The 27,644-nt window shown below is 36.4% G+C and overlaps 1 protein-coding gene across 6 annotated transcripts in view; it reads left to right on the plus strand.

Annotated features, from left to right (window-relative positions):
• The first annotated feature begins 1,705 nt into the window (after nt 1–1,705).
• Nucleotides 1,706–27,644, plus strand: part of MIA2 (MIA SH3 domain ER export factor 2) — an 88,640-nt gene continuing 62,701 nt past the window's right edge. For 5 of the 6 annotated variants that reach the window (XR_010659208.1, XM_065906983.1, XM_065906985.1 and 2 more), the window contains exons 1-6: nt 1,706–2,007; nt 3,712–3,845; nt 6,808–6,894; nt 13,135–14,362; nt 20,665–20,883; nt 20,988–21,088. Coding sequence is in view for 5 of the 6 variants with exons in the window: in XM_065906983.1 (XP_065763055.1) it covers nt 1,893–2,007; nt 3,712–3,845; nt 6,808–6,894; nt 13,135–14,362; nt 20,665–20,883; nt 20,988–21,088 (1,884 nt within the window). In the remaining variant the exon portion in view is untranslated. Of the gene's footprint in view, nt 2,008–3,711; nt 3,846–6,807; nt 6,895–13,134; nt 14,363–20,664; nt 20,884–20,987; nt 21,089–27,292; nt 27,446–27,644 lie in introns of those variants that run through there. The other variant, XM_065906991.1, reaches the window with a different exon arrangement.

The raw sequence follows: 27,644 nt of genomic DNA on the forward strand, positions 1-27,644 counted from the left end.
TTAATACTGAATACAGAAAAGGATGAAGTACATTAATTTCTGAACATTCTTGATTTGATACTACAGACTATGTAAGTAATTCTGTGCCACAATTTGAAGCTGAAGAGCTTCTTCAATATCTTTGACAAACATAGTTTACAGATTTGCAAAAGTATTCAGGAAACAAACCTACACCTTTTTGAGTGTGCACATGTACAGCTATGCAGTGCTCTAATTGTAAACCAAAGGACCCTCAAACTCACGCTCTGTCAGATTCTTTCTGAAGAGGCAAAAATCTTTGATCTCAGAGAACAGGTTTCCTACTAATTATTGGTTCTGGAAAACAAATAGAGAACACACATCCTTTTATTTAGGACTTTGAGTGCAACAGACCTTCACTTTAGCTTGCTCAGGCACTAGAGGGGAGTGTGGTGTCACACAAGTGTTGCAAGTGCTGCATTCTGCAAAGTGCATATATGTTGGCATGCCCAGACACTGGGAAGAGGTACAGCAAAGAAGGACTAAGAAAAATATTTTCCTAAGATTGAAACAGGACAAACTTAGTTTCCAAAAGTCTACTTTGACCTAGTGTTTTACACAAAAATTCCCAATATAGGGATTTGATCTCCTTTAAGGGACAATATCATTCAATTTGGAGAAAGAAATGGCCACCTACTCCAGTATTTGTACCTGGAAAATGCCATGGACAAAGGAGCGTGGAGGGCTACACTCCATGGGGTTGCAAAAAGAGTCAGACGTGACTTAGTGACTAAACAAGTCATTCAAGTAATTTAATTTCCATAACCTTACAGTTATTTAAAAATGATATATGCTTACTTATTTTTAAGAAGAAAGTTAAACCATATAGAAAGTACAAAGAGGAAAATGAAAACAACTGGAACTCAAACGATATATTCCCACCATATGGGGGAGGAATCTTTCAGACCTCTTCTCATTCACCCTCTACATACAGAAATATACATATGATTTTAAATACATGAAATGATACTGTATGTATGTGTTGTATGAAACTGCCTTCTGTTTCTGGAATGGTATTTTTGCAGATGGAATAGACATCTTTCTGTGGTTGTGAGAAGGATGAGTCACAGGACCTAGGTTTAAATTTCTTCTCCATGCACTATGTGACGTTGGTCAAGTGAGTTAACCCATCTGCATGTACCTCAGTTTCCTCAGTGCAAGAATAGGGATGATAATATCACCTATTTAGACAGTTGATGTGAAAGTAAAATCAGATCGTGTAATTGTTTAAGATAGTACCTGGATCTTAATAAGTACTTAATACTTTTTAACTATCTTAACTGAATACAAGTTTCAACCTCAGAGTAACATGGAAGGTTGTTATAATATGAAAGTGGGATTTTTTTAAAAATAACTTTCATCATGATAATCCTGAACCATGCTTTTAATATAAATTATTATTGCTTCTACATTTAACTATATCTTCCCTGACGCTGGTATTTACATGCAGCAAATACTATGTACTTATTTACTGATCTACCCAAAGACTTTAACAGAAAGGGATGAAACTACCTTTTGTGGAGGCCATTTAAGAATTGTTCTGTGAAACACAAGGTGCCTTTAAGCAAGAGAATTTTCCATGGGCTGGCTTAATAAGAAATGACTCCAGCTAAAAATCCCTGTTAATTATTAAACCTTTATGTATAATCTGGATACCTGACACTGCAGATACTGAAGATTGAGAACAGAGAGTGTTTGTCCCTCAAGTTAAGCCTAAACACCGATAGAAAAAGTAGTTATAAAGAGGTTGAAAAACCTCAAACCTTTCCCTCTTACATTTAGAAAATAGGCTGGGTTATCTCCTGTTTTGGCTGGCATAAATACTGCCTAAACGATCAGTTTAAATCTTGTTTGGGATTCCTGCTTATTTTAGCATGGCGGATCTTAAAGTTCACAGGATCTTCCTTTTGGTTATTTCTCTGACAAAATGTTTGGAGAGCACAAAACTGCTGGCAGACTTAAAAAAATGTGGTGACTTGGAATGTGAAAGTAAGTTGCTTTTCTTTTTTTCCTCTTAAACTAAAGCTCTGAAATGATATAAAATGTTATTGTGGACATGTATGATAAAAAATGAACATTAATATCATTGGGAACTATTTGTAGTTATAAGGTATAGTCCACTATATAAAGGACATGTTAGAAGCAAAACATTTTGTGATAGTTTTTAATGTAAATATAAAGGAGTAACGATAACCTTATATATAAATATATCAGAAATTATAAGGATATTAGTCCAGCTTTCAAAAACAAACTAGCACTTTTACTACTTTTTAAGATAAATGTAAATGATTTGTATTAAAAAAATAAGCCATTTGATAGCTATTTTTATGAAGCTCTTACATTTTTTAGTTTCTGTTTCACAATCAGAAGTTTCTGACTCTCATGAGTTTTCTAAGACTGTTTTTATTTCATGCCATCATGATTTATTGTCTAAAACTTTATCAAACATTAATCATTTTTGCATAATTTATTATGTAAAAATAATGAAATCAATTTTAGGAGTTGAAAATTTTATTTATGTATTTGAATATTAAGCTTTCTTCTACAATGATAAATTAATTTTCATTTTGTTCTTTAAGAACTTATTATGGTACAGAACGAATAGCATCTTTCACCCCAATATATTAGAATCACTTTAAACCTTCTCTCCCTCCAGTATGTGAGAATTATTTCTAATTTGCAACATGGAAATTAAAAATGTAGAATATTATTAGTATTAACATAGATAATTTAGAAGTTAATTTTTATGTGTAGACATTTTCCTTAATAATTTGGATATGTAATTTAGAGAGAATGTTTACTAGATGTTAATAATAATAATATTATTATATAACCATTATATAATAATATTATCTAATTATATAATAATAATTAAAACAATTTTTCTTTCTTTACAGCCTCATTTTAGTTGCCTTAGGGTTAGGCACATATCATGTAAACAGAACATTCACATTTATAGTAATTGATAAAAGTTATTTTAACTTTAATTGCATAACTTAATCAAATTTTTTGTATATGTCAGTATAATTATAATAGTTAATATGATATGTATATTATTTTACATGTTGAAGGGCTAAATCTAGCACATGGGGATATAATCGTTCATAGTTATCTAAGGGTCTGTTATGTGCTGGGTCTGCAAGATGAGGGATGTGTATCTAAGTAGAATAAAATAAAATGTAAGATAAGTTTCTCTTCCTCCAGGGATTTTCATTCTAGTAAATGATGATAAGACAGGTCAATATGAAAAAGTAGATAGGGATATAACATAAGAATAATAAGTAATTTTGAAATTCAGAGAAGGGGCAGAGTAGGCTGGAACAATTAGGGATATCTCATATAAGAAGTAGGATATGAGTTGTCCATTAAGAGAGACTGATGGATTTCTAGAAAGGTTTAGGGAAAAACAAAGAAAAGCTCAGAATATAGAAAGCGGATGTTGCAGTGAAAAGAAAGTCAGTTTAGATCTGGCTCCACTATTTATCAGGTTTGTGACCATCTCTTTGAGACTTAATTAAAGGCTCATTTGTTAGTCTTAGATGAGATTATTTACCTCATAGGCTGTTTTGAGAATTTAATAATAACAATGATAAAAGGTATGAAAGAGCTTATCATGATGCCTGGAGTATAGTAGGTGCTAGGAAGAAAACTAATTATCTTTTCCTTCCCTTCTCTACTTTGCATGTTACATAGCTTTAATAAGCAGAGTCTCAGCCATAAGAGATTACAGCGGACCTGACTGTCGATACCTGAACTTCACTAAGGGAGAAGAGATATCAGTTTATGTTAAACTCTCAGGAAAAAGGGAAGACTTGTGGGCAGGAAGTGTAAGTATCTAACCTTATAAATCGAATACAGAATAAATGACCAGCTTGCACGAAGAAGCCTGATTTTCATCTCTAAAAGAACTTTAAACATTTCAAAGTACTGTTTATATATATAAAACTTTTGATATATTTAAACAAACAACATGGACATGTTCACTGTTGGTTCCAGAATTTCTATAAAAGTAGCTTTGGGGAAGCCAGTCTGATTGGGATGAAGGCTTAAGAGTGCCTTGAAGTTATTTTACATAGAATGCATAGTTTTTTAACTTAACTTTTATATTTGTTTGGAGAGACTTTAGAGGTACTGATGGAAATTACCGGGTGACTAAGTAAGCCCAGCCATCCCTTGGTGCTACCAAGGTTTAGGAGAGACTGGGAAGTTTTAGTTAATCAGATTAAAAGACATGTCTTGGGACTTCCCTGGCAGTCCAGTGGTTAGAGCTCCATGATATCACCTTTCACTGCCAAGGGTGCAGTTCCATTTCCTAACTGGGAAAACTGAGATCTCACTTGGCCAAAAAAATAAAAAAGACATGTCTTTCTGAGCAAATAAAGATCTGAGTTGCTATTGAAGAGGTCTTCTGAAAGATTAGTAGCCTAAGGAAATGAGATATATGAACTTTTCATGGAAAAAAAGAATAGCTGAGACACTTTTATTTGGCCCAAAGTCCTATTACACTGAAATTCCTAGACTCCTGAATCTTTCTGAGTGCATAACATAGACAAATTAATGATTAATATTTTCAGTTGAAAATAGAATGGTATCTAAGATTATATCATTATGTTTAAGAATGAAAACATACCATGATGCATGATTTTATTCCCAAGCTGAGCAAGCATGTCCAAACTGAAACATACATCATTTCCATATAGCATATGCATAAGATCTCTTTGTTGTATAGCATCTACATAGGAAGCCTCTGATCTTTATTTGAAGGTGCAGATTCTATGTGGGTCAATCCTGCTTCTTAGCATTAGAGGCTATATGACTGAACCTCAGACATTGTTGTCCAGAATTGTTTACCTGGACTTTGCAGCTCCCAAGACTTCTTACTGCTTATGGTTCTTTAAACACACTATTTCTCTGACTTGAATGCACTGGAGGTATCTAATGCAACTATAAGAAAAATTAAACAGTAGGTATCATAAGAAAAGAAAGCGTTCTTTCTTGTCTGCTGCTACTGCTGCTAAGTCACTTCAGTCATGTCTGACTCTGTGCAATCCCATAGATGGCAGCCCACCAGGCTCCCCCATCCCTGGGATTCTCCAGGCAAGAACACTGGAGTGGGTTGCCATTTCCTTCTCCAATGCATGAAAGTGAAAAGTGAAAGTGAAGTCGCTCAGTCATGTCTGACTCTTAGCAAACCCCATGGACCACAGCCTACCAGGCTCCTCCATCCATGGGATTTTCCAGGCAACAGTATTGGAGTGGGGTGCCATTGCCTTCTCCGTCTTTCTTTCTTGTCTACTCTGTGTGAAAATGATGGTTCCACACAAAGCAACATGTAATGTGTGGAGCCAGGGTGAAGTTTCAAGCACACTTAGTTTTATGCTTTAGGTGTCTAGTCCAGGCAGATAGCCATTTAAGCAGCCACACTGTGGGCTTCCCTGGTGTCTCAGTGGTAAGGAATCCACCTGCCAGTGCAGGAGACACAGGTTTGATCTCTGATCTGGGAAGATCCCAATGCTGCGAAGCCACTGAGACTGTGGGCCACAATTACTGAACCTGCACTCTGGAGCCTGGGAGTCACAACTACTGAGCCCACATGCCATGACTTCCGAAGCCCATGTGCCCTCGAGCCCATGCCCTGCAACAAGAGAAGCCACTGCAATGAGAAGCCTGCACACCGTGACTAGAGAATAGGCCCTGCTCGCTGCAACCAGAGAAAAGCCTGCATGGCGACAAAGACATAGCACAGCCAAAAATAAGTGAATAAATAAAATTAGAAGAATCCACACTGTGTGATTAGGACTCTGGGCTTTTGTTGCTGAGGGCCTGGGTTCAATCCCTCATTAAAGAACTAAGATCCTTGGGAATTCCCTGGTGGTCCAGTGGCTAAGACTCTGCGCTCCTGATACAGGGGTCTGGGTTCGATCCCTGGTTAGGGAACTAGATCCCACATGCCACAGCTAAGACTCTATGCAGCCAAATAAATAAAAATAAATGTTTTTAAAAAAAAAAAAAAGAACTAAGATCCTGTAAACCAGGTTTTGCCACCATAGAAAAGAAGCCACATTGTGGAGTTCGCTTTGTCAGTTTTCAAATAGTTGTGGCAACTGAAGAGCTGGAAAAATCAGAATTGAGGTGTAATGGTGCTAAATCAAAGGGCCAAAAGAAATACACTCTTTAAACTTGGACAGGGGTAGGAAATGGACTGAGTGGCCGTGTGAAGCCTTCACTCTTGGGGGACATCTTGAAGGCACTTAAATAAGATTGAGAGGACCTCTGTCACCAAGGTACAGAAGTTGAATGGAAACCAATCCCCTCTGGAGGACTCGTAGATCTTTACTATCTTGATGAATCCATGTTGGCCCTTCAGAGTTTAAACATCTTATCTTATTTTGACATCCTGAAAATGCTGAATATGTCACAACTCCATCTAGCTTGGCTACTGTCACCATTCCCTTGTTTTTTCATATTCCAGGTTTATTAGTATAAATCTGTGGTCCACTAGGCAAGAAAGGTCATTAAGAACAAAAAAAGGAAGAAAATGAGTGGTTTTCCCTCTGAAATCTGAAAAAGTGCCATTTTATAGCTTGCCCCTTTGTTCCCTCAAATTAACCCTGTTCTGTTGAGTAGTAAATGGAAAAAGATTTAATTGGACTTTCTTTTAGATAGTAAATGAAAACCAATAAATATTTGTGATTTGAAATACATGAAAGTCAAGGACATGGAACAAAATTAGACTCAACAGCTATTGCTTTGATCACTCTTGTTAATATTTATTCTTCATTTTGATAGAAAGGAAAGGACTTTGGATATTTTCCCAGAGATGCAGTCCAGATTGAACAAGTATTCATATCTGAGGAAGTTCAAATACCAACAAAAGTGAGTAAACAGATTTTGGTTGTTAATTGAACTGATTTATTTTTTTTAAGTAAATTTATGTATTTTTTCTCTAACAAGAATTCTCTTTTCCAATTACCCGTTTTCTTTTTCTTCTTTCTCCTTTTAATGAATGTATTCTTTATTTACTTTACTTTATTTTTTAATTATTTGATATTGGAGTATAGTTGTTCTGTGTGTGTGTGTGTGTGTATGTGTGTGTGTGTGTATGTGTGTTAGTCATTCATTCATGTCTGACTCTTTGTGACCCCTTTGGACAGTAGCCCACCAGGATTCTCTGTCCATGGAATTCTCAAGGCAAGAATATTGGACTGGGTTGCCATTCCCTTATCGGTTATTAGTTGAATTTAAAATTTCTTGATTAACACAGTTTTCTGTGGTGTAAGTGCCCATTGGTTATACATCTTACAGAGTGGATACATAAAATAGTTTTAAGAACTCACGCTAGGAATAGTTTGAGTATGTGAATAAAATCAGGTAAGACAGGGTTAATGACAAAGATTTTGCTTACTGAAAAATTAGCAGGCAGTAGAATATAGTAGTTTAGAGCATAAATTCTGGAGATGGGCTGGGTTCAAAGCCTGACTTAGCCACTGAGTTGTTATGTGATCTTTCTGCCTTTTTTCTCATTTGTAAAATGAGGATGATGATTATAAACTTATCTCATAAATGTATTGAGGAAAAAAGAGCATATGAAAGCACATAAAACAGCATTTACTAAATGCTATGTAAATGTTAGATATTATTACTAATGTTATTGTCCTCCCGAGACAGAGTTTATCTCCCATCATACTCTCTAGGTCTCCAATCTATAAACTTCTTTTGCTGTTGGAGCTTTAACTGAGTTTGATAATGCTGGGCTTGATAATGAGAAAGGGAATCAGAAGGTGACTCTTCAATATGTGAATTTGACTAGTGCATTTAATTCAGATTCTGAGTTCGATCCCTGGATCAGCAAGATCCTCTGGAGGAGAGTATGGCCACCAACTCCAGAATTCTTGCCTGGAAAATCCCATGGACAGAGGAGCCTGGAAGGCTACGGTCCATAGGATCACAAAGAGTCAGACACAACTGAAGTGACTTAGCACACACACATGCAGGTTAAGCCAGTTTACCTTAAATGAGGTCAGTGTGAAGTCAGTTCTGCCTGGTTAAGTAAACTGTCTATTATCTGGCTCTTTCCCAGCACAAATTCTGGGATTACCTGTCTATTCACTGTGTAACTATCGGTCCTGCCAGTTCTGTCTCCAAAATATATCTATCTGTCTTCTCTTCATTTTTACTCTCCCTATAGCTCTGACTCAAAGCATAATTACCTCCTGAGTAGAACCTGTAGTAGTAACTGGTCTTTTTACCTTTACTTTTGCCCTCTTCCAATTCATTCTCTAAACAGCCATGAATCTTATATTTATGAATCAAAATCCAAAAAATCAGATCTTGTCATTCACTTGGTTTAAAGCGTTTTACCGGCTTTGCGTTGAATCTGGAATCAAGCCCTGACTCCTTACCTGGCTCTGCATGATCTGTTCCTGCCCTCTGCTGACCCTGTCTTATGCCCTTCTTCTGGCCCCGATTATGCTCCTAGCCATGCTGGCCTATTGACTGTTCTTAGACCATGCCAAGCCCTTTCCCCGCCTAGAAACCCAAATTGGCCATTCCCTTTGTTTGGAATGCTTTCCCTAAGTTCTTCACCTGGTTAGTCCCTCCTTATCCTTTTGTTGTTGTTGTTTAGTCCTTAAGTTGTATCTGTTATTGCTTAGTCGTTAAGCTGTAGGTCACAGCTTAAACATCAGTGCCTCGGAGAGCTCTTCCATGATGATTCTAAAGGTATTAATGCTTCTCAACCACAACTTCCTATTTCCTGCATAGCACTTATAACAATCTATTATTTATTGTTTCTATCATTTACTGTAGAATTTCAGTACTTGGCACAGAGCAGAGCACATAGTAGGCATATCATTTCAGTCAGTTCAGTTCAGTCCCTCAGTCATGTCCGACTTTTTGCGACCCCATGAATCGCAGCACGCCAGGCCTCCCTGTCCATCAAAAACTCCCAGAGTTTACTCAAACTCATGTCCATCGAGTCAGTGATGCCATCCAACCATCTCATCCTCTGTCACCCCCTGCTCCTCCTGCCCCCAATCCCTCCTAGCATCAGGGTCTTTTCCAATGAGTCAATTCTTCTCATGAGGTGGCCAAAGTATTGGAGTTTCAGCTTCAACATCAGTCCTTCCAATGAACACCCAGGACTGTTCTCCTTTAGGATGGACTGGTTGGATCTCCTCACAGTCCAAGGGACTCTCAAGAGTCTTCTCCAACACCATAGTTCAAAAGCATCAATTTTTCGGCACTCAGCTTTCTTCACAGTCCAACTCTCACATCCATACATGACCACTAGAAAAACCATAACCTTGACTAGATGGATATTTGCTGACAAAGTAATGTCTCTGCTTTTTAATATGCTGTCTAGATTGGTCATAACTTTCCTTCCAAGGAGTAAGTGTCTTTTAATTTCATGGCTTCATTCACCACCTGCAGTGATTTTGGAGCCCAAAAAAGTAAAGTCTGACACTGCTTCCACTGTTTCCTCATCTATTTCCCATGAAGTGATGGGACCAGATGCCATGATCTTAGTTTTCTGAATGTTGAGCTTTAAGCCAACTTTTTCACTCTCCTCTTTCACTTTCATCAAGAGGCTTTTTAGTTCCTCTTCACTCTCTGCCATAAGTGTGGTGTCATCTGCATATCTGAGGTTATTGATATTTTTCCCAGCAATCTTGATTCCATCTTGTGCTTCTTCCAGCCCAGCATTTCTCATGATGTACTCTGCATATAAGTTAAATAAGCAGGGTGACAATATACAGCCTTGACATACTCCTTTTCCTATTTGGAACCGGTCCATTGTTCCATGTCCAGTTCTAACTGTTGCTTCCTGACCTGCATATAGGTTTCTCAAGAGGCAGGTCAGGTGGTCTGGTATTCCCATCACTTTCAGAATTTTCCAGTTTATTGTGATCCACACAGTCAAAGGCTTTGACATAGTCAATAAAGCAGAAATAGATATTTTTCTGGAACTCTCTTGCTTTTTCGATGATCCAGCAGATGTTAGCAATTTGATCTCTGGTTCCTCTGCCTTTTCTAAAACCAGCTTGAACATCTGCAAGTTCACGGTTCACATGTTGCTGAAGCCTAGCTTGGAGAATTTTGAGCTTTACTTTACTAGCATGTGAGATGAGTGCAATTGTGTGATAGTTTGAGCATTCTTTGGCATTGCCTTTCTTAGGGATTGGAATGAAAACTGACCTTTTCCAGTCCTGTGGCCACTGCTGAGTTTTCCAAATTTGCTGGCATATTGAGTGCAGCACTTTCACAGCATCATCTTTCAGGATCTGAAATAGCTCAACTGGAATTCCATCACCTCCACTAGCTTTGTTCATAGTGATGCTTTCTAAGGCCCACCTGAAAAAAAAAAAAAGGTCCACCTGACTTCACATTCCAGGATGTCTGGTTCTAGGTGTGTGATCACACCATTGTGGTTATCTGGGTCGTGAAGATCTTTTTTGTATAGTTCTTCTTTGTATTCTTGCCACCTCTTAATATCTTCTGCTTCTGTTAGGTCCATACCATTTCTGTCGTTTATCAAATCCATCTTTGCATGAAATGTTCCCTTGGTATCTCTAATTTTCTTGAAGAGATCTCTCGTCTTTCCCATTCTGTTGTTTTCCTTATTTCTTTCCATTGATCACTGAGGAATGCTTTCTTATCTCTCCTTGCTATTCTTTGGAACTCTGCATTCAAATGGGAATATCTTTCCTTTTCTCCTTTGCTTTTTGCTTCTTTTCTTTTCACAGCTATTTGTAAGGCCTCCTCAGACAACCCTTTTGCCCTTTTGCATTTCTTTTCCATGGGGATGGTCTTGATCCCTGTCTCTGTATAGTGTCACGGACCTCTGTCCATAGTTCATCAGGCACTCTGTCTATCAGATCTAATTCCTTAAATCTATTTCTCACTTCTACTGTATAGTCATAAGGGATTTGATTTAGGTCATACCTGAGTGGTCTAGTGGTTTTCTCCACTTTCTTCAATTTCATTCTGAATTTGGCAATAAAGAGTTCATGATATGAGCCAGAGTCAGCTCCTGGTCTTGTTTTTGCTGACTGTATAAAGCTTCTCCATCTTTGCTGCAAAGAATATAATCAATCTGGTGTTGACCATCTGGTGATGTCCATGTGTAGAGTCTTCTCTTGTGTTGTTGGAAGAGGGTGTTTGCTATGACCAGTGTGTTCTCTTGGCAAAACTCTATTAACCTTTGCCCTGCTTCATTCCATACTCCAAGGCCAAATTTGCCTGTTACTCCTGGTGTTTCTTGACTTCCTACTTTTGCATTCCAGTCCTCTATAATGGAAAGGACGTCTTTTTTGGGTGTTAGTTCTAAAAGATCTTGTAGGTCTTCATAGAACCGTTCAACTTCAGCTTCTTCAGCATTACTGGTTTTACATAGGCTTGGATTACCGTGATACTGAATGGTTTGCCTTGGAAACGAACAGAGATCATTCTGTCATTTTTGAGATTGCATCCAAGTACTGCATTTCAGACTCTTTTGTTGACCATGATGGCTACTCCATTTCTTCTAAGGGATTCCTGCCCACATTAGTAGATATAATGGTCATCTGAGTTAAATTCACCCATTCCAGTCCATTTTAGTTCGCTGATTCCTAGAAGGTCGACATTCTAGGCATATAGGAGGCAATTTCCTCTGGGACATTAGGTCAAGTCCTCTGGGAAATAGATGAACTTTTGCATCCAAGAAGGGTACTGGGGAGTACTCTTGGGAATAGCACTTGTAAAGAAACACCAGAAAATGCAGGATTGGACAGACAGAGAGTTGAACTATAATGCAGTTGCAGCAATGATTTCAGGTGATTCTATAAGGAACTTAGAAGCTGAGATGACTTTTCAGATTTGTTCTGAATAGAGGCAAGGGGATGAGCCTTTTTATCCTTGCACGACTGGCTCATCTAGGGTAGTATAACCTTGGGCTACATTAGACTAGTATTTAGTAGAGACAGTTTCTATTTTAAGTACTTGATTCATTTAATCTTTTACAACAGCCCTATAAGGTATTATTTTTCTCATTTTGCAAATGAAGAGACTGAGGCATAGAAAGGTCATCTAATTCACCCAAGGTCACAGAGCTAGTAAACAGCAGGATTAAGATTTCAATCCAAGGGTGAAACAGATCACCAGCCCAGATTGGATGCATAAGACAAGTGCTCAGGGCTGGTGCACTGGGAAGACCCAGAGGGATGGGATGGAGAGGGAGGTGGGAGGGAGGATCGGGATGGGGAACACATGTAAATCCATGGCTGATTCATTTCAATGTATGGCAAAAACCACTACAATATTGTAAAGTATTAGCCTCCAACTAATAAAAATAAATGAAAAAATAAATAAATAAAAAATAAAAAATGAAAAAAAAAAGATTTCAATCCATAGTGTTTGGCTCCAACGTCTGTTAATCACCTACAGTGTTGCAGTGCCAAAATTATACTGTAGAAATTGCAATTCTGAGGGGTTTTTTTGTAAAATTCTGAGTTTTATTCTCATTTTATAATGGTGATTACCAAACAGCAGTGCATGTCAGTGTCTCATACCTTCAGATAAAAAAAATAGCTTTTATCATTTTATTATTGAAAATTTGGTTGTTCTGTGAAATGAGCAAGGGGATCCCTGTCTCCATTGACTGCTTACAGTAACTCAGTTAAAGAAGCCTGAGTGTTTTAGTGTAGCTTCTAACCAGGCCATTATGCTTTGGAATCTGGTTTTTCTGAGCTGTGATCATCTGCTGTAAATTCCGGTCTGAAACCATTGCACAGCTCCAACTGTCCATTCAGTGTACCCTTACAAGGAGCAAGATTTTGTGGCCATGTATGCCTTTTCATTAGAGTTTCTTTGCCGAATATACTGAATACTGGATTGTCTTTTCTTCTAAAGTTCTTCAACTATTTGATCACAAATCCTAATGCAAGTGGATCTCACTGAGGTTTATATCACTAACCCTGAAAAGTCAGTTAGGATACAAATGTTTGCGATTAGGAGTTTTTGCTCAGCTATTGAGCTAGTTGTGTGGCCTTGGGAAAATGACACTCACTTGGAATGATTTTGGACAAACAAGGAGTTTCAGTATATTAATGTCAATCATATATATATTTTTCCTTTCAGGAATCTGACTTTTTCTGTCTTCTTGGAATAAACTACGTATTTGAAAATGAAGCTAGTGAGTTAAACAGTGATAATAGTGAAAATATGTATCCATATGAGGAAGATAATGACCCCAAATCTAGTGTATATGAAAATGATTTTCAGATAGAACCTGGCTTTTATTCAACTTCTGAAGGTAGTTTGTTTGAAGACCAATTTCCAGCTTCAGAGGCTCCTGAAGATATCAGAAGTACTAGTCAATCAGAAGATTGGGAAGCAGAAGCTGGAAGTATGGAGCAGTATCTTATTCCAGAAGGGGATCATGTCCCACCGTCTTCAACTGTGCCTGAAGTGAAAGAATGGTTTGGATTCGGAAAGGACCAAACTGAAGAAAAGACTTTTGAATCAGTTATTGAACCTGAAGAAGAAAGCTCATGTCAAAGTAGACAAACAGCTGTGGAAGATGGGAATGACCTAGAGGAATTAAACAGTGGTAAGCCCCAAACAGAACATAAGCAAGAACTTGAATCAGAGTTTGATTCAGTGCCAAAGGAACAGTCTGAACTAGTATCTGAGTCAGAGCACATTTTCAATCCTCACGACACTGGTTGGTTTGGTGGTGGATTTACAAGTTATTTGGGTTTTGGAGGTGAGGATACAGAGCTTGAGTTATTGTCCAAAGAAAGCAACCCACCTTTAGAAGATATTCCTAGTTCCGTATCCTCTGAGGAAGAACCCACTGTTCGGTGTACAGAAATATTAACAGAAAAAGAAGACATAATCACTAATAACAGCTCAATTCTCAAGCCAAGCTGGTTTGATTTTGGTTTTGCTATGCTAGGCTTTGCATATGCTAATGAAGATAAAATGATATCAGATGATGGAATAAATGAAGAAGGAGGTGTGGGAGATAAACATAGACATCCTTCAACAAGTGAATTTGACCCTCATAAGGAACAAGAAATAAAACTAATAAAAATTACGGAAACTGAAAATCAAATAGACAAGGAAAGGGTCTTAGAGAAAGCAGATGATTCTGATACTGTACCATATTTTAAAAAGCTATTGTATCATTTTGACAATCGCTGGAGGTTCCAAAGCACTCCAAAGGAAACGGAATTGACATTTCCCAAACAGACTCTGGATGAAAGTAATATAGGTGAAAATGATAAAACAGAAGAATTTTCAGCTGAAAAGTACCCCACAGATAATATAGAAGATATGTTGAAAAGTGATTACAGTCAGCCAGGTTAGTATAAAATATCTATAATGTGATTTCTTTTTTAAACATAGGAAAAAGTGAAATTGCTAGTTGCTCAGTCGTGTCTCACTTTTTGAGGTGCCATGGACTGTAGCCCGCCAGGCTCCTCTGTCCATGAATTCTCCAGGCCAGAATACCGGAGTGGGTAGAGATTCTCTTCTTCAGGGGATCTTCCCAAGCCAGGGGTCAAACCCGGGTCTCCCGCATTATGGGCAGATTCTTTACGGTCTGAGCCTACGTTTAAAAATACAAATCACATGAAAAATCCAGGAATCCTTGTTTTTCTAAATAAACAATAATCAGCAACAACCTTATCAATCACCCTTTTATCAGTATATCTCGTTTGCTCTGGGACTTAGTAGATCTTGAAGTGAAGTGAAAGTCAGTCAGTCATGTCCAACTCTTTGCGACCCCATGGACAGGCACCTGCCAGGCTCCTCTGTTCATGGAATTCTGCAGCAAGAATACTGGAGTGGGTTGCCATTCCATTCTCCAGGGGATCTTCCCAACTCAGGGTTCAAACCCAGGTCTCCCACATTGCAAGTGGATTCTTTACTGTCTGAGCCACCAGGGAAGCCCTTAGTAGATCTCAATATCATAAAATCTCAAGGGGCAAGGAATGATTGGATATATATGGATATTTCAAGGAGATCTCTAGGTATTTTACAATAAGTCTTAATCAAACTGCTATACGTAGACAGGTTTAAAAATATATGTAGTGCTAAGGCTTTTTTGTTTTTTTTTTAAACAAAAGCAATTTCTGTTCCCTTTGTCCATCTCTACTTCCACCTCTCTCCCAAAGATAATAATTTCTTTTATTTTTTAGAAAAAATTTATTTTAGTATTTATCTATTTTCTAAATAAAATATTTATATTGTTCTTCTTTGACTAACCTATTTTAGATAATGTCCATTGACTTCCTGTTCTGTTAGGTGATAATTTTTGCTTATTAGGTTATTCTAAAAACACCTTTCATTAATTTAAAATAGTCTTGGTTTCTAAATTATATTTTATTCTAGATCTATAGTTCCTCACCTCCCCCCTAAGAAGATCTGTGATAACAAGGGTTTTCTTTAAGTGTACAAGATAATATGGAAACTCAAGCAAAAACAATGTAAAAAGTTTTCCACATTCTCCCTCAAGTCTCTCAATTCTGAGAGCTCAACAGAGGACAACAGAAGAGGGCAGAGTAGCAGAGGAGACTTCTAGGTGTCCAGGCATCAGTGACTCCTATGATTAAAAACATGTGGATTATATTTTAAGTAAAGTTATATAACATGACTTTCTCACATCTCCATTCTGATGTCTTTATGATGGACAGATTAGAAACTCAACAAATATTGGCCAATAATACAGACACAATTGAACTTTAGAATGACAGAAAAACTTTCACAAGAAGAGATCAATAATGCAAACTCAGAAAGAAACACATTTCTTTGGAGCTAGTTGATTTTCTTGAATTTCCAGAAGAACTGTATGTTATTTCTTAATATTCTACAAAATGTGAGTTCTTTACTTGATCAACATCCTTTAACCAGAATATAGACTTTAGATTCTAAGTGAAGTGGAAGCATTTGTCGCTCAGTCATGTCAGACTCTTTGAGACCCCATGGACTGTAGCCGGCTAGGCTCTTCTGTTCATGGAATTCTCCAGGCAAGAATACTGGAGTGGGTAGCCATTCCCTTCTCTAGGGGATCTTCCTCACCCAGGGATCGAACTTGGGTCTCCTGCATTGCAGGCAGATTCTTTGCCCTCTGAGCCACTTCTAACACTTTTCTAAATAAGAAAGGTGTAGATATGGTGATTTTCATGATTGAAAACATTAGAGACCTAGATTTTTTTTTTTTTTTCAGTGGGTTTTGTCATACATTGATATGAATCAGCCATAGAGTTACACGTATTCCCCATCCCGGTCCCCCATCCCACCTCCCTCTCAGAGACCTAGATTTTCAAAGGCTAGAGGAAATCATTTTATTCTAAACTTGTTAGATCCTAAAGAGATATTTGTGAAAAAGCAGAAGAGAGTAACTGGAAAGAAGAGAGACTAAAACAAAGCAATACCAACCCAGAAATATAGGCGAAAAATTTTTATAGATATATAAAAATATTTTAGAGCTTATTTATAGAAACTTCAGGGCATTCTGAATATCATTTTAGTAGAATTTATTTCATGTAGTGATGCTGGGAGAATAACTTGGTAAATAGTCAAGCAGTGCATTTATGCAGCTATAACTAGTTTTGAAGGATTTTTATAAAAGTGTTAAGAAAATTCTTTTAAGGTTCAGAGAAAAGATGCCTTACTCTACAAATATTTCAAACATTTCACTATTAACTAAATGAAAAGCAAACTAGGGTCATGCAAAGTTTGCTATTAAAAAAGAGAATACTAAAGGAAGGATTCAGTTAATGCCACAGAGTCTATTTTCTGGATATTGGAGAAATAGCTAAAATAGCCAATATTTTCAGATAATTTCACTAACCCTTCTAGGGAATAACAAGTGAAAACTGGACTTAATTATAAAGAATGCATAAGAAAAATGAACCACTGATCTTGAATAAGTATTTGTGAAAAGCTGAGACTTGAGGTAACACATTGACAAAAAGCCAATATTGCTGATCTAAGAATTTACAAAATAAATTAATTAGATAAGTTATTTATATTACAATATTAATAGCTATTTTACAAAAGGATTCCAACTGAGCTTATTTAAATAATGAATTTTTCAAGTACAGTTAAATAGGAAAGAAAATTCATTATTTTATTTGAATGAAAACTTTATTAATTTATTAACAATTGTAAGAAAGTCATAACTGTATCTAATGTAAATCTTTTTAAAAAATTGAATTATTTACAATATTTCAGGTATACAGCAAAGTGATTCAGTTATATATAACAATATATGTACATATAAGAACATATATGAGTACATACATAAGAATATATATTATTTTTCAGATTGTTTTCAATTACAGGTTGTTATAAGATATTGAGTATAGTTTCCTGTGCTATTATTAGGACTTTGTTGTTTATTTTATATACTGCTGCTGCTGCTAAGTTGCTTCAGTCGTGTCCGACTCTGTGCGACCCCATAGACAGCAGCCCACCAGACTCCTCTGTCCCTGGGATTCTCCAGGCAAGAATACTGGAGTGGGTTGTCACTTCCTTCTCCAATGCATGAAAATGAAGTGAAAGTTAAGTCGCTCAGTTGTGTCCGACTCTTGGAGACCCCATATATACTGCTGCTGCTACTGCTAAGTCATTTCAGTCATGTCCGACTCTGTGCGACCCCATAGATGGCAGCCCACCAGGCTCCCCCATCCCTGGGATTCTCCAGGCAAGAACACTGGAGTGGGTTGCCATTTCCTTCTCCAATGCATGAAAGTGAAAAGTGAAAGTGAAGTCACTCAGTTGTGTCTGACTCTTAGCGACCCCATGGACTGCAGCCTACCAGGCTCCTCCATCCATGGGATTTTCCAGGCAACAGTACTGGAGTGGGGTGCCATTGCCTTCTCCACCCATATATACAGTAGTATATAAATGTTAATCCCAAATTCTTAATTTATCCCTTCCTTTCTTTCTCTTTGTAACTATAAGTTTGTTTTCTGCCTGTGAGTCTATTTCTGTTTTGTAAATAAGTTCATTTGTATAATTTTTCTAGATTCCACATGTAAGTGATATCATATGATATTTGTCATTCACTATCTGACTTCATCTAATATGATAATCTCTAGGTCTATTCAATGCTGCAAATAGCATTATTTCATTCTTTTTTATGGCATGTAGTCCATTGTATGTATTTAATACATACAATCTTCTTTTTCTGTTCATCTGTTGATAGACATTTAGATTGCTTCCATGTCTTGGCTATTGTAAATAATGCATGTATGTTTTCAAATTGTAGTTTTCTCCCAGTATACGGCCAGGTGTGGGGTTGTTCGATCCTATGGAAGTTCTCTTTTTAGTTTTTTAAGGGACCTCCATGCTGTTCTCCCTAGTGGCTGCACCAGTTTATGTTCCCACCAGAGTACAGAAGGCTTTCCTTTTCTCCACACCCTCTTCAGTATTCATTGTTTGTCGACATTTTGATGATGGCCATTCTGACTGGTGTGATACCTCACTGTAGGTTTGATTTACATTTCTCTAATAATTAGCGATGAGCTTCTTCTTGGCCATCTGGATGTCTTCTTTGAAGAAATGTCTGTTTAGGTCTTCCACTCATTTTTGATTGAGTTGTTTGCTTTTTTGATATTGACCTGTATGAGGTGTTTGTATATTTTGAAAATCAATCCCTTGTCCATAGCGTCATTTGCAAATATTTTCTCCCATTTCATAGGCTGTCTTTTTGTTTTGTTTATGGTTTCTTTTGCTGTGCAAAGATTTTTAGTTTAATTAGGTCCCATTTATTTTTGTTTTTGTTTTCTTTACTCTAGGAGACAGATTCCCCAAAATATTGCTGTGATTTATATAAAAAAGTGTTCTACCGTTGTTTTCCTCTAGGAGTTTTATAGTATCCAGTCTTGTAGTTAGGTCTTTAAATTTTTTGTGTATGGTATTAGAGAATGTTCTAATTGCATTCTTTTACATGTTGCTGTCTAGTTTTTCCTGTACCACTTATTGAAGAAACTATCTTTTCTACATTGTATATCCTTATCTACTTTGTTGTAGATTAATTGACCATAAGTGTGTGGGCCTATTTCTGGGCTCTCTAGACTACTCAATTGATCCATGTATCTATTTTTGTTCCAGTGTCATATTGTTCTCATGATTGTAGCTTTGTAGTGTAAGCTGAAGTCAGGGAGTATGATTCCTCCAGATCTGTTCTTCTTTCTCAAGATTGCTTTGGCTTCTAATGTAAATCCTAAGGCTTGTGTTTGAGTCATGTAAAAATAATACCTCAGAAATGTAATTAAATATGAAAATAATATAGGAAGGTTTTGGTTTTTTACATATATTTATTTCAAGTGTATTATCAGATAACATTTTAAAAAGAATCAATCTAGACACACATAAATTTTGGGAAATCAATTGTTGAATAAGTCTTTTTTCCTCTTATGCCATTAAACATCATTGTAGATCACTATTTGAATCCTGTATTTACAACGGTCCAATTATATTCAGACTCCTGAATTGATTGTTGATTTTAAATTTTGATGTCCACATGTGATATTATTAAATTACAGGTATCTGTTTGCTCACTGGGGACTTTCTTCTTTTAAACAATGCTAACTAAGTGTCAGCATGAAAATGATATGTTACATTCATAACTCAAAGAGTGAAGTTAGATATTGAATAATTCAGTTAGGACTATTCTTTAATATTGTTTTTCAGGACTGCAATGATAGTTTTCTATCTTTGTCTTAAAAAGTAACTGAGAAATAAATTCCACAATTTACTTGACTACTATACCTCAGGCTAGGACTAGTTAGAACCTTTTTTTTAAAAAAAATCCTGTTTGATTAGTTCATTGAATCAAGTGATCAGTTTAAACTATATTTGACAATTGAATTGATGGCTGTGTGACATGGCATGCACATAAATATATGGTGCAACATTACAAGTATGGAAAATTATAACACATATATTTCAAATTAAATTTTTTTCTTAATTTTGGAGAAGGATAATCCTTTTTAAGGGCTTCCCAGATGGCTCAGTTGTAATCTGCTTGCCAATGCATGTCGGGTTCACTCTCTGGGTTCGGAAGAGCCCCTGAAGAAGGAAATGGCAACCTGTTCCAGTAGTCTTGCCTGGAATATCCCATGGACAGAGAAGCCTGGCAGGCTACATTCCATGGGATCACAAAAGTTGGACACAACTTAATGACTAAACATCAATGACAACAATCCTCTTTAAAATGAATTTTCTCGAGATATGCATATAGATATATATGTGTGTGTGTGTGTGTATATATATATATATATATATATATATCTTCATATATACAGGGCCATGAGCCAAAGGATGCAGATGGCCTCCAGAAGGCAGAACAAGCAAAGATATGAATTCTCCTCTAGACCTCCAGAAGGAACACAGCCCTGCCAAAGCCTTGGTTTTAGGATTTCTGATTTCCAGAAATATATTTGTGTTGTTTAAGCTATTAAGTGTGTGTTAATTTATTATATCTGCATTAGGAACTAATACAGACTATAAATTTGTTTCAATGAATTCTTTCCATAATGAAGTATCACAATGCCCACAAAGATTCAAAGGATGACCTGCCTAGAAAAAAATAGGAAGCCAACAACAAAGTAAACATTATTAGAAACCCTAAACATTTCTCTCTATTTGCAGATATGGACTCTGAAATAGAGTTCCCTATGGGAATTCATGAAGAAGCTCATTTCAAAACTCTATCTTCTGAAAATAGTGATGAAAAATTAAAAACGTCACTAGACACTGAAAGGCCTACTCAGGTGGAAATGGACACATCTATAGAAAATACCCTGTCAAACAGTCAGATCCTTTTAACTGATTACTCTTTATCTCCTCAAAATTACATTGCTAAAAAAGGTAAGAAACAAATTATTTGTTCTCTAATGCAGCAATTAAGGAAGAAATTAAACTCAAAATTTGTATCTTATCAAGTATTAACATTTTAATTTATAAATTGGCAGAAGATGCTTCTTGGCGTCAGCTTCTGGAATATTTATGTCAAATTGATGTTTATGATTTCCTGAATTCTGCATTTTCACCAATTGTAATTCTTATAGAAAGGGTAAGTTGAAATTTTAGATATTTTTCAATACTTTTATGTGTGTGCTAAGTTGAGTCAGTTGTGTCTGACTCTTTGTGAGGCTATAAACTGCAGCCTGCCAGGTTCCTCTGCCTATGGGATGATGTAGGCAAGAATATTGGAGTGGGTTGCCATTTCCTTCTTCAGGGGATCTTCCCGACCAAGGGATTGAACCTGAATTTCTATGTCTTTTGCATTGGCAGGTGGGTTCTTTATCACTAGTGCCACCCAATAATTTTACCTATTTTACTAAATATAGGAGTAACTGAAAATTATGTTTGAGTGAATCCTCCATATGTAAATATTACTGATGCATAACATTTCTCTTTGCATAAAACCTTACATGAAGCTTTTCCCTTACATGAATATTTTGTTGCATGGATGTTCTTAAAGGTATTTTAAAAAACCTTTCCTTAAGCTTTGTTGATCTTGAGCATTAGGGTTTTTTCCTTCTCTCTTTTTTTAAATCAGAGGAAATCATACTAAGATTTAACTCAGAAATAATATGAACTGAAACTTAATCTTAAGCAAATTACTAATATTTGAATAACAGCTGTGACCTCAAAATGATGTAATGTGAGAATCTTGCAAAAACAACTAGTACTTCAAAATTTAACAAAGTCATAACTAAAATTCTAAAGTCTGTCTGGTTTTTCATTTATTGTAACTTCTATTAAATTATATCTCATTTATTGTAAATGAAATATTACAAGAGGACCTAGCTGTAGTATTTGGCACATAAGGTCTTTTGCAAGTGTTTGTTCCTTTTCTCATTTACTACTATTATATAAATAATTGAGGAAGCACTTGTATCTTCTTATTTACATTTTAAGATGAAACTTAACAGTGGTTGCCTTCAAGGAGTTCATTCCCGTTGGACATAGTAGAAACAGCAATAATTGTACTATGCACTGTAATGGCCACAGGATGCTACTGCTACACAGGAGGAGCTGCCTGGGAGACTGACTGGGAATGGTAGGTAGAGAGAGTGGGAAGGAGGAGCCTGGGAAAATGTCCCAGAAGAGATCTTACTTGAGCTGATCTTGAAGAAAGAGTAGCAGTTAGCCAGGCAAGAAAGGATGAACATTCTAGTTGAGAGTGCATTTTTAGAAAGTACAGAAGTGGGAGAGATTCTGGCATTTCTAAGCAATTCAGTCTGATTGAATTTATAAGCAATAAATTTATAAGCAATTTATAAGTAATTCAGTCTGATTGAATATAAAGTGAGACTAAAGTTGAATACTGGGATTAAAGAGAAAGGTTAGCTTTGCATTTGTGATAGGAAGTTGAATTCTTTTCAATAATGGGACACTATTTTTTAAATTTATTTTTAATTGGAAGATAATTGCTTTAAGTAAAGTGAAAAAGTTTCATGTATGAAGTCTGTCAACCAACACTGTCAATATTAATAAGAATTGAATGAAGACCAGAGGAATGGAGTCCAATCAAGAAGTTATCACTTGAGTTCAGGAAATAAATCGTGAAGGTCTACATTAGGGTTTATAAACTCAAATGAAATGAGTGCAGCACAGGTAAAGGAGAGAATTGTAGCCAACTATAGACTGTACACCTTCTCCAAAGGATATAGGTCCTTCAGTTTGTTTTTTTTTCCCCAGATTTTCTGATATTTCGAGAAAAATTGGAAATCTAGGTTTTTTTTCTTTTTTTTTTTGAATCTAGATTTTTTTGTGTGTGTGAAATCTCCCATTTTTAAAAAAGAACCTGTTTTTTAAAAATAATATTTAAAAATATTTATTTTTTTATGGCTGTGTTGGGTCTTTGTTGCTGCACAGGCTTTGTCTAGCTTCAATGAGCGGGGGCTACTCTAGCTGTGGTGCAAGGGCTTCTCACTGCAGTGGCTCCTGTTACGGAGCATAGGCTCCAGGGTGCAGGGGCTTCGGCAGTTACAGTGCACGGGCTCAGCAGTTGTGGCCTGAGGGCCCGAGAGCACGGGCTCAGGAGTTGTTGCACTTGGGTTTAGTTGCGCCGCGGTATATGGGATCTTCTCTGACCAGGGATTGAACCTGTGTCTCCTGCATTGGCAGGTGGATTCTTTTTTTTTTTTTTTTAATTTATTTATTTTTAGTTGAAGGATAATTGCTTTACAGTATTGTGTTGGTTTCTGCCAAACATAAACAAGAATTGGCAATAAGTATACATATGTCCCCTCCTTCTTGAACCTCCCTCCCACCTCCCTCCCCATCCCACCCCTCTAGGTTGTTACAGAGTCCTGGTTTGAGTTCCCTGAGTCAGACAGCAAATTACTATTAGCGATCTATTTTATATGTGGTAATGTATGTTTCTATGTTACTCTCTCCATACCTCCCACCCTCTCCTTCCTTCCCTGCCCTGTGTCCATAAGTCTGTTCTTCATGTCTGTGTCTCCATTGCTCTCCTGCAAATAATTTTATCACCACTATCTTTCTAGATTCCTTATATATGTGTTAGTATACGATATTGACTTTTCTTTTTTCTGATTTACTTCACTTTGTGTAATAGGCTCTAGGTTCATCTATCTTATTAGAACTGACTCAAATGTGCTCCTTTTTATGGTTGACTAATATTCTATTGTATATATGTACCATGGCTTCTTTATTTGTTCATATGTTGCTGGACATCTAGGTTGCTTCCATGTCCTAGCTATTGTAAATAGTACTGCAGTGAACATTGGGGAACATATGTCTTTTTCAATTTCGGTTTCCTCAGTGTATATGCCTAGTAGTGGGATTGCTGAGTCATATAGTGGTTTTGGAGAAGGGAATGGCAACCCACTCCAGTACTCTTGCCTGGGAAATCCCATGGACAGAGGAGCCTGGAGGGCTATAGTCCATAGGGTTGCAGAGTTAGACACAACTAAAGCAACTTAGGAAGCACACACATGGTGGTTTTATTCCCAGTTTTTTTTTTTTTAATCTCCACACTCTCTTCCATCTTGACTGTATCAATTTATATTCCCACCAGTAATGTAAGAGGGTTCCGTTTGCTCTGCAGCTTCTCCAGCATTTCTTTGTAGACATTTTGATGACAGCCATTCTGACTGGTGTGAGGTGATATCGTATAGTTTTGATTTGCATTTCTCTAATATTGAGCAATGTTGAGCATCTTTTCATGTGTTTGTTAGGCATCTGTATGTCTTCTTTGGGGAAATGTCTATTTAGGTCTTTTCCCACTTTTTTTTTCCATTTATTTTTATTAGTTGGAGGTTTTTCCCACTTTTTGATTGGGTTGTTTTTCTGATACTGACTTATATGAGCTGCTTGTTTATTTTGGAAATGAATCCTTTGTCAGTTGTTTCATTTGCTATTATTTTCTCTCATTCTGAGGGGTGTCTTTTCACTTTGTTTATAGTTTCCTTTGCTGTGTAAAATTTTTAAGTTTAATTAGGTTCCACTTATTTTTGTTTTTATTTCCACTACTCTAGGAGGTGGGTCATAGAGGATCTTGCTGTGATTTATGTCATAGAGTGTTCTGCCTATGTTTTCCTCTAAGAATTTTATAGTATCTGGTCTTACATTTGGTCTGTAATCCATTTTGAGTTTATCTTTGTGTATGGTGTTAGGGATGTGGGTTCAACCCCTTGGTCGGGAAGATCCCCTGGAGGAGGGCTCAGGCAACCCACTCTAGTATTCTTCCCTAGAATATCCCCATGGGCAGAGGAGCCTGGTGGGCTATAGTCCATGGGGTCTCAAAGAGTCGAACATGACTGAAGAGACTTAAGATGGTGCGAGGAAGTGTTCTACTTTCATTCTTTTACATGTAGCTGTCCACTTTTCTCAGCACCACTTACTGAAGAAGCTATCTTTGCCCCACTGTGTATTTTTGCCTCCTTTGTTAAAAATAAGGTATCCATAGGTGCATGGGTTTATCTCTGGGCTTTTTATATTATTCCATTGGTCTATATGTCTGTTTTTGTGCCAGTGTCATACTGTCTTCTTGATGACTACAGCTTTGTAATATAGTCTGAAGTCAGGAAAGTTGTTTCCTCTAGCTACATTCTTCTTTCTCAAGATTGTTTTGGCTATTTGGGGTCTTTTGTGTTTCCATATGAATTGTGAGATTTTTTTGTTCTAGTTCTGTGAAAAATGGCAGGTGGATTCTTTACTCCTGAGCCACCAGGGAAGTTTGAAATCTCCCAATTTTAAACTGCCGGCAAATATTCAGATTAAAAAAAAAAATACCATGCAGGTCAGACAAAATGTTCTGTGGGTTGAGTTTGGGCTACTAGCCATATTTTTTAACCTCTGACCTAAGTATCTGATAATGGTTATTAAAATGATTGGAAGAACAAACTAGATAGACCTTTTGCAGATAGACCACTGGATTTAGTGATTGATTGAAAGTAGCAAGGAGAAAATGAAAAACAGAAAAATTTACGAGATTTCTAGCTAAGGTGACCAGGTGCCACTGACTGTAAGAGTATTTGTGAAAACTAGGCTTAATGACACATATTGTTTTGCTTTCAGAGGCTTCCTCCTCACTTTCTTTGGTGGGTTCCAGAGAGTTGACATTACCTAGTAAATAACCTCAGAGAAATGATTAATTTACTCAGTGTGATTTGGTGTTGAAGATGTTGGTTAAAAACATTCCTCAGAAATCTGCTCTAGCATAGGAGAGAATAAAAACTAATGATGATGTAGTTTCTAAAATAGTTGTAATAAAACTTTCAACTGCTTATTTAATTCTATTTATTAGTATGTCCTATTGACATAGCCCTTACTTGTCGTCTCCCCATAAATTATATCAGTGAAGTTACTAAATTAAAAAATAATTTATTGCTACACCATATTAACCTTTCTATACAGTTAAGTGCTTATTTAATATAGGCTGTGCTAAGTATGCTTACTTTTGTGGACTCAGTAAATTTTGTCAAATACATTTTATATGAACATCTTGTTTGAGATTCTTTAGACATGAAAATATTGACTTTAAATGTATTAATTATCTTGTGACCCTGGAAAGTCACTTATTCTCTGGGGAAGTCTCAGTTTAAAACTCTAATATCAGAGATTAGATGACAGGCTACTGGTCATAGACTGGCTTGAGCTTTGTGTAAAACATTATGAATCAGTTGCCTGCACTTAAAATGTGCATTAATAAAAAAATCTGGATTTCTGCACTCTGTTGAAAAAGTAGAAGACTGTAAAACATAGTCTCCCATTCTTCTACAGCAACAAGAAGTTCAAGCTGAATAGAGCTTGTACTGAGTAGACATGCATTTTTCATTTCCCTACACTTATTTCAACTGTTTGGCCTCTATATGGCTTTAAGTTCATAATGTTTGGACTAAATATTCTGAAGCGTTCCTGTCAGACCAGGAATTTCAACAATCTTAATGTGTCTAATAAGCACCAATAAATTTAGGTGAAAGGGTTTCCTTTTTTTCTTTCCTAAATTGTTTCCATTTGTTGATAAGTTCAGTTAGATTTTGTAAAAAAAAAAAAAAAAAAAAGCATAAGGAATAGGAATCAACACTACTTTTATCTACTTTATTTTATAATTGAAGAGGCTCTTTGAGTTCTAACATTTATATATTCTTAATTAGAATGCTTCATTTATATATGGAATAAACAATGGAAATTACCCAACTCTTGTTCAACAGGTAGCTTCTGATTTAAATGTTTTGAGAACAAACTCTTACATCATTAGTGAATGAAGATGTGGCTCAGCATGTTTGACTTTCTTTTGAAAGACTAGATCTTATAGCCAGTGATACTGACTGTTTAATCAAAAGGGAGTAACTAGTATTTATAGTTTAGCAACAGGGCCCTTTATAAGGGACATCAGTTTCTTGTAGACAAAGTTTACTGGTTAGCATGTTTCCAGTGGTTTTGTATGGGTTCTTGTAGCTGTCACAAACACTGACTGCATGTGTTCTCCATTTCCTTTTAGTTAGGCCTATATAAGTGGCAAAATCCCATATCTACTTAAGGAAAACAAACTTTGAATGTAAATATGGTAAAAATCATATACTCTATATGAATATATGTTAAAACATTCAATTTTATTTTTATCAAAGTTACCTAATCCAGGATTTCTCTTTTCAATTGTAGATTTTAAGAGAGAAGTACTTGCATGATATTTAAAGACAAAAACTGACCAGGAGTTTTGTCCATGAAATTAGATTATGGGTTGGTAGTCACAACTCCACCTATAACACCCCTTTACCACACAAGTGTCAAAACAGGATCACAGTCATTGTAGAAACAGAAAAGTGCAGGATGTATTAGAGCCTGAAATCTTTCTCAAAGATATGAGGTACTTACTAGAATTTTACATACATATTAGGATATTTTAACATGAACTTTTTAAAAAATGGAATTGAAAGAGCTAGAGGAAGAGGTAAGTTTCAATATGACTATTAAGTGTCTACAGAAATGAGGTTCGGATCTGGCATTGAGTTTAAGGTTTCTGTTTTTGCCATGGGAAATTTGTAGATTTTTAAAAAATGTCATTTATCCTTTTGTCCCTGATCTATGTTTTTAATATTTGTGGTGGTAATTATTGTTAAATTAGAAAAAAGCACAGACTGTCTCTGGGA

The sequence above is a fragment of the Muntiacus reevesi genome, chromosome 15 (genome assembly GCF_963930625.1).
Source record: "Muntiacus reevesi chromosome 15, mMunRee1.1, whole genome shotgun sequence".
Classification (NCBI taxonomy): Eukaryota; Metazoa; Chordata; class Mammalia; order Artiodactyla; family Cervidae; genus Muntiacus; species Muntiacus reevesi.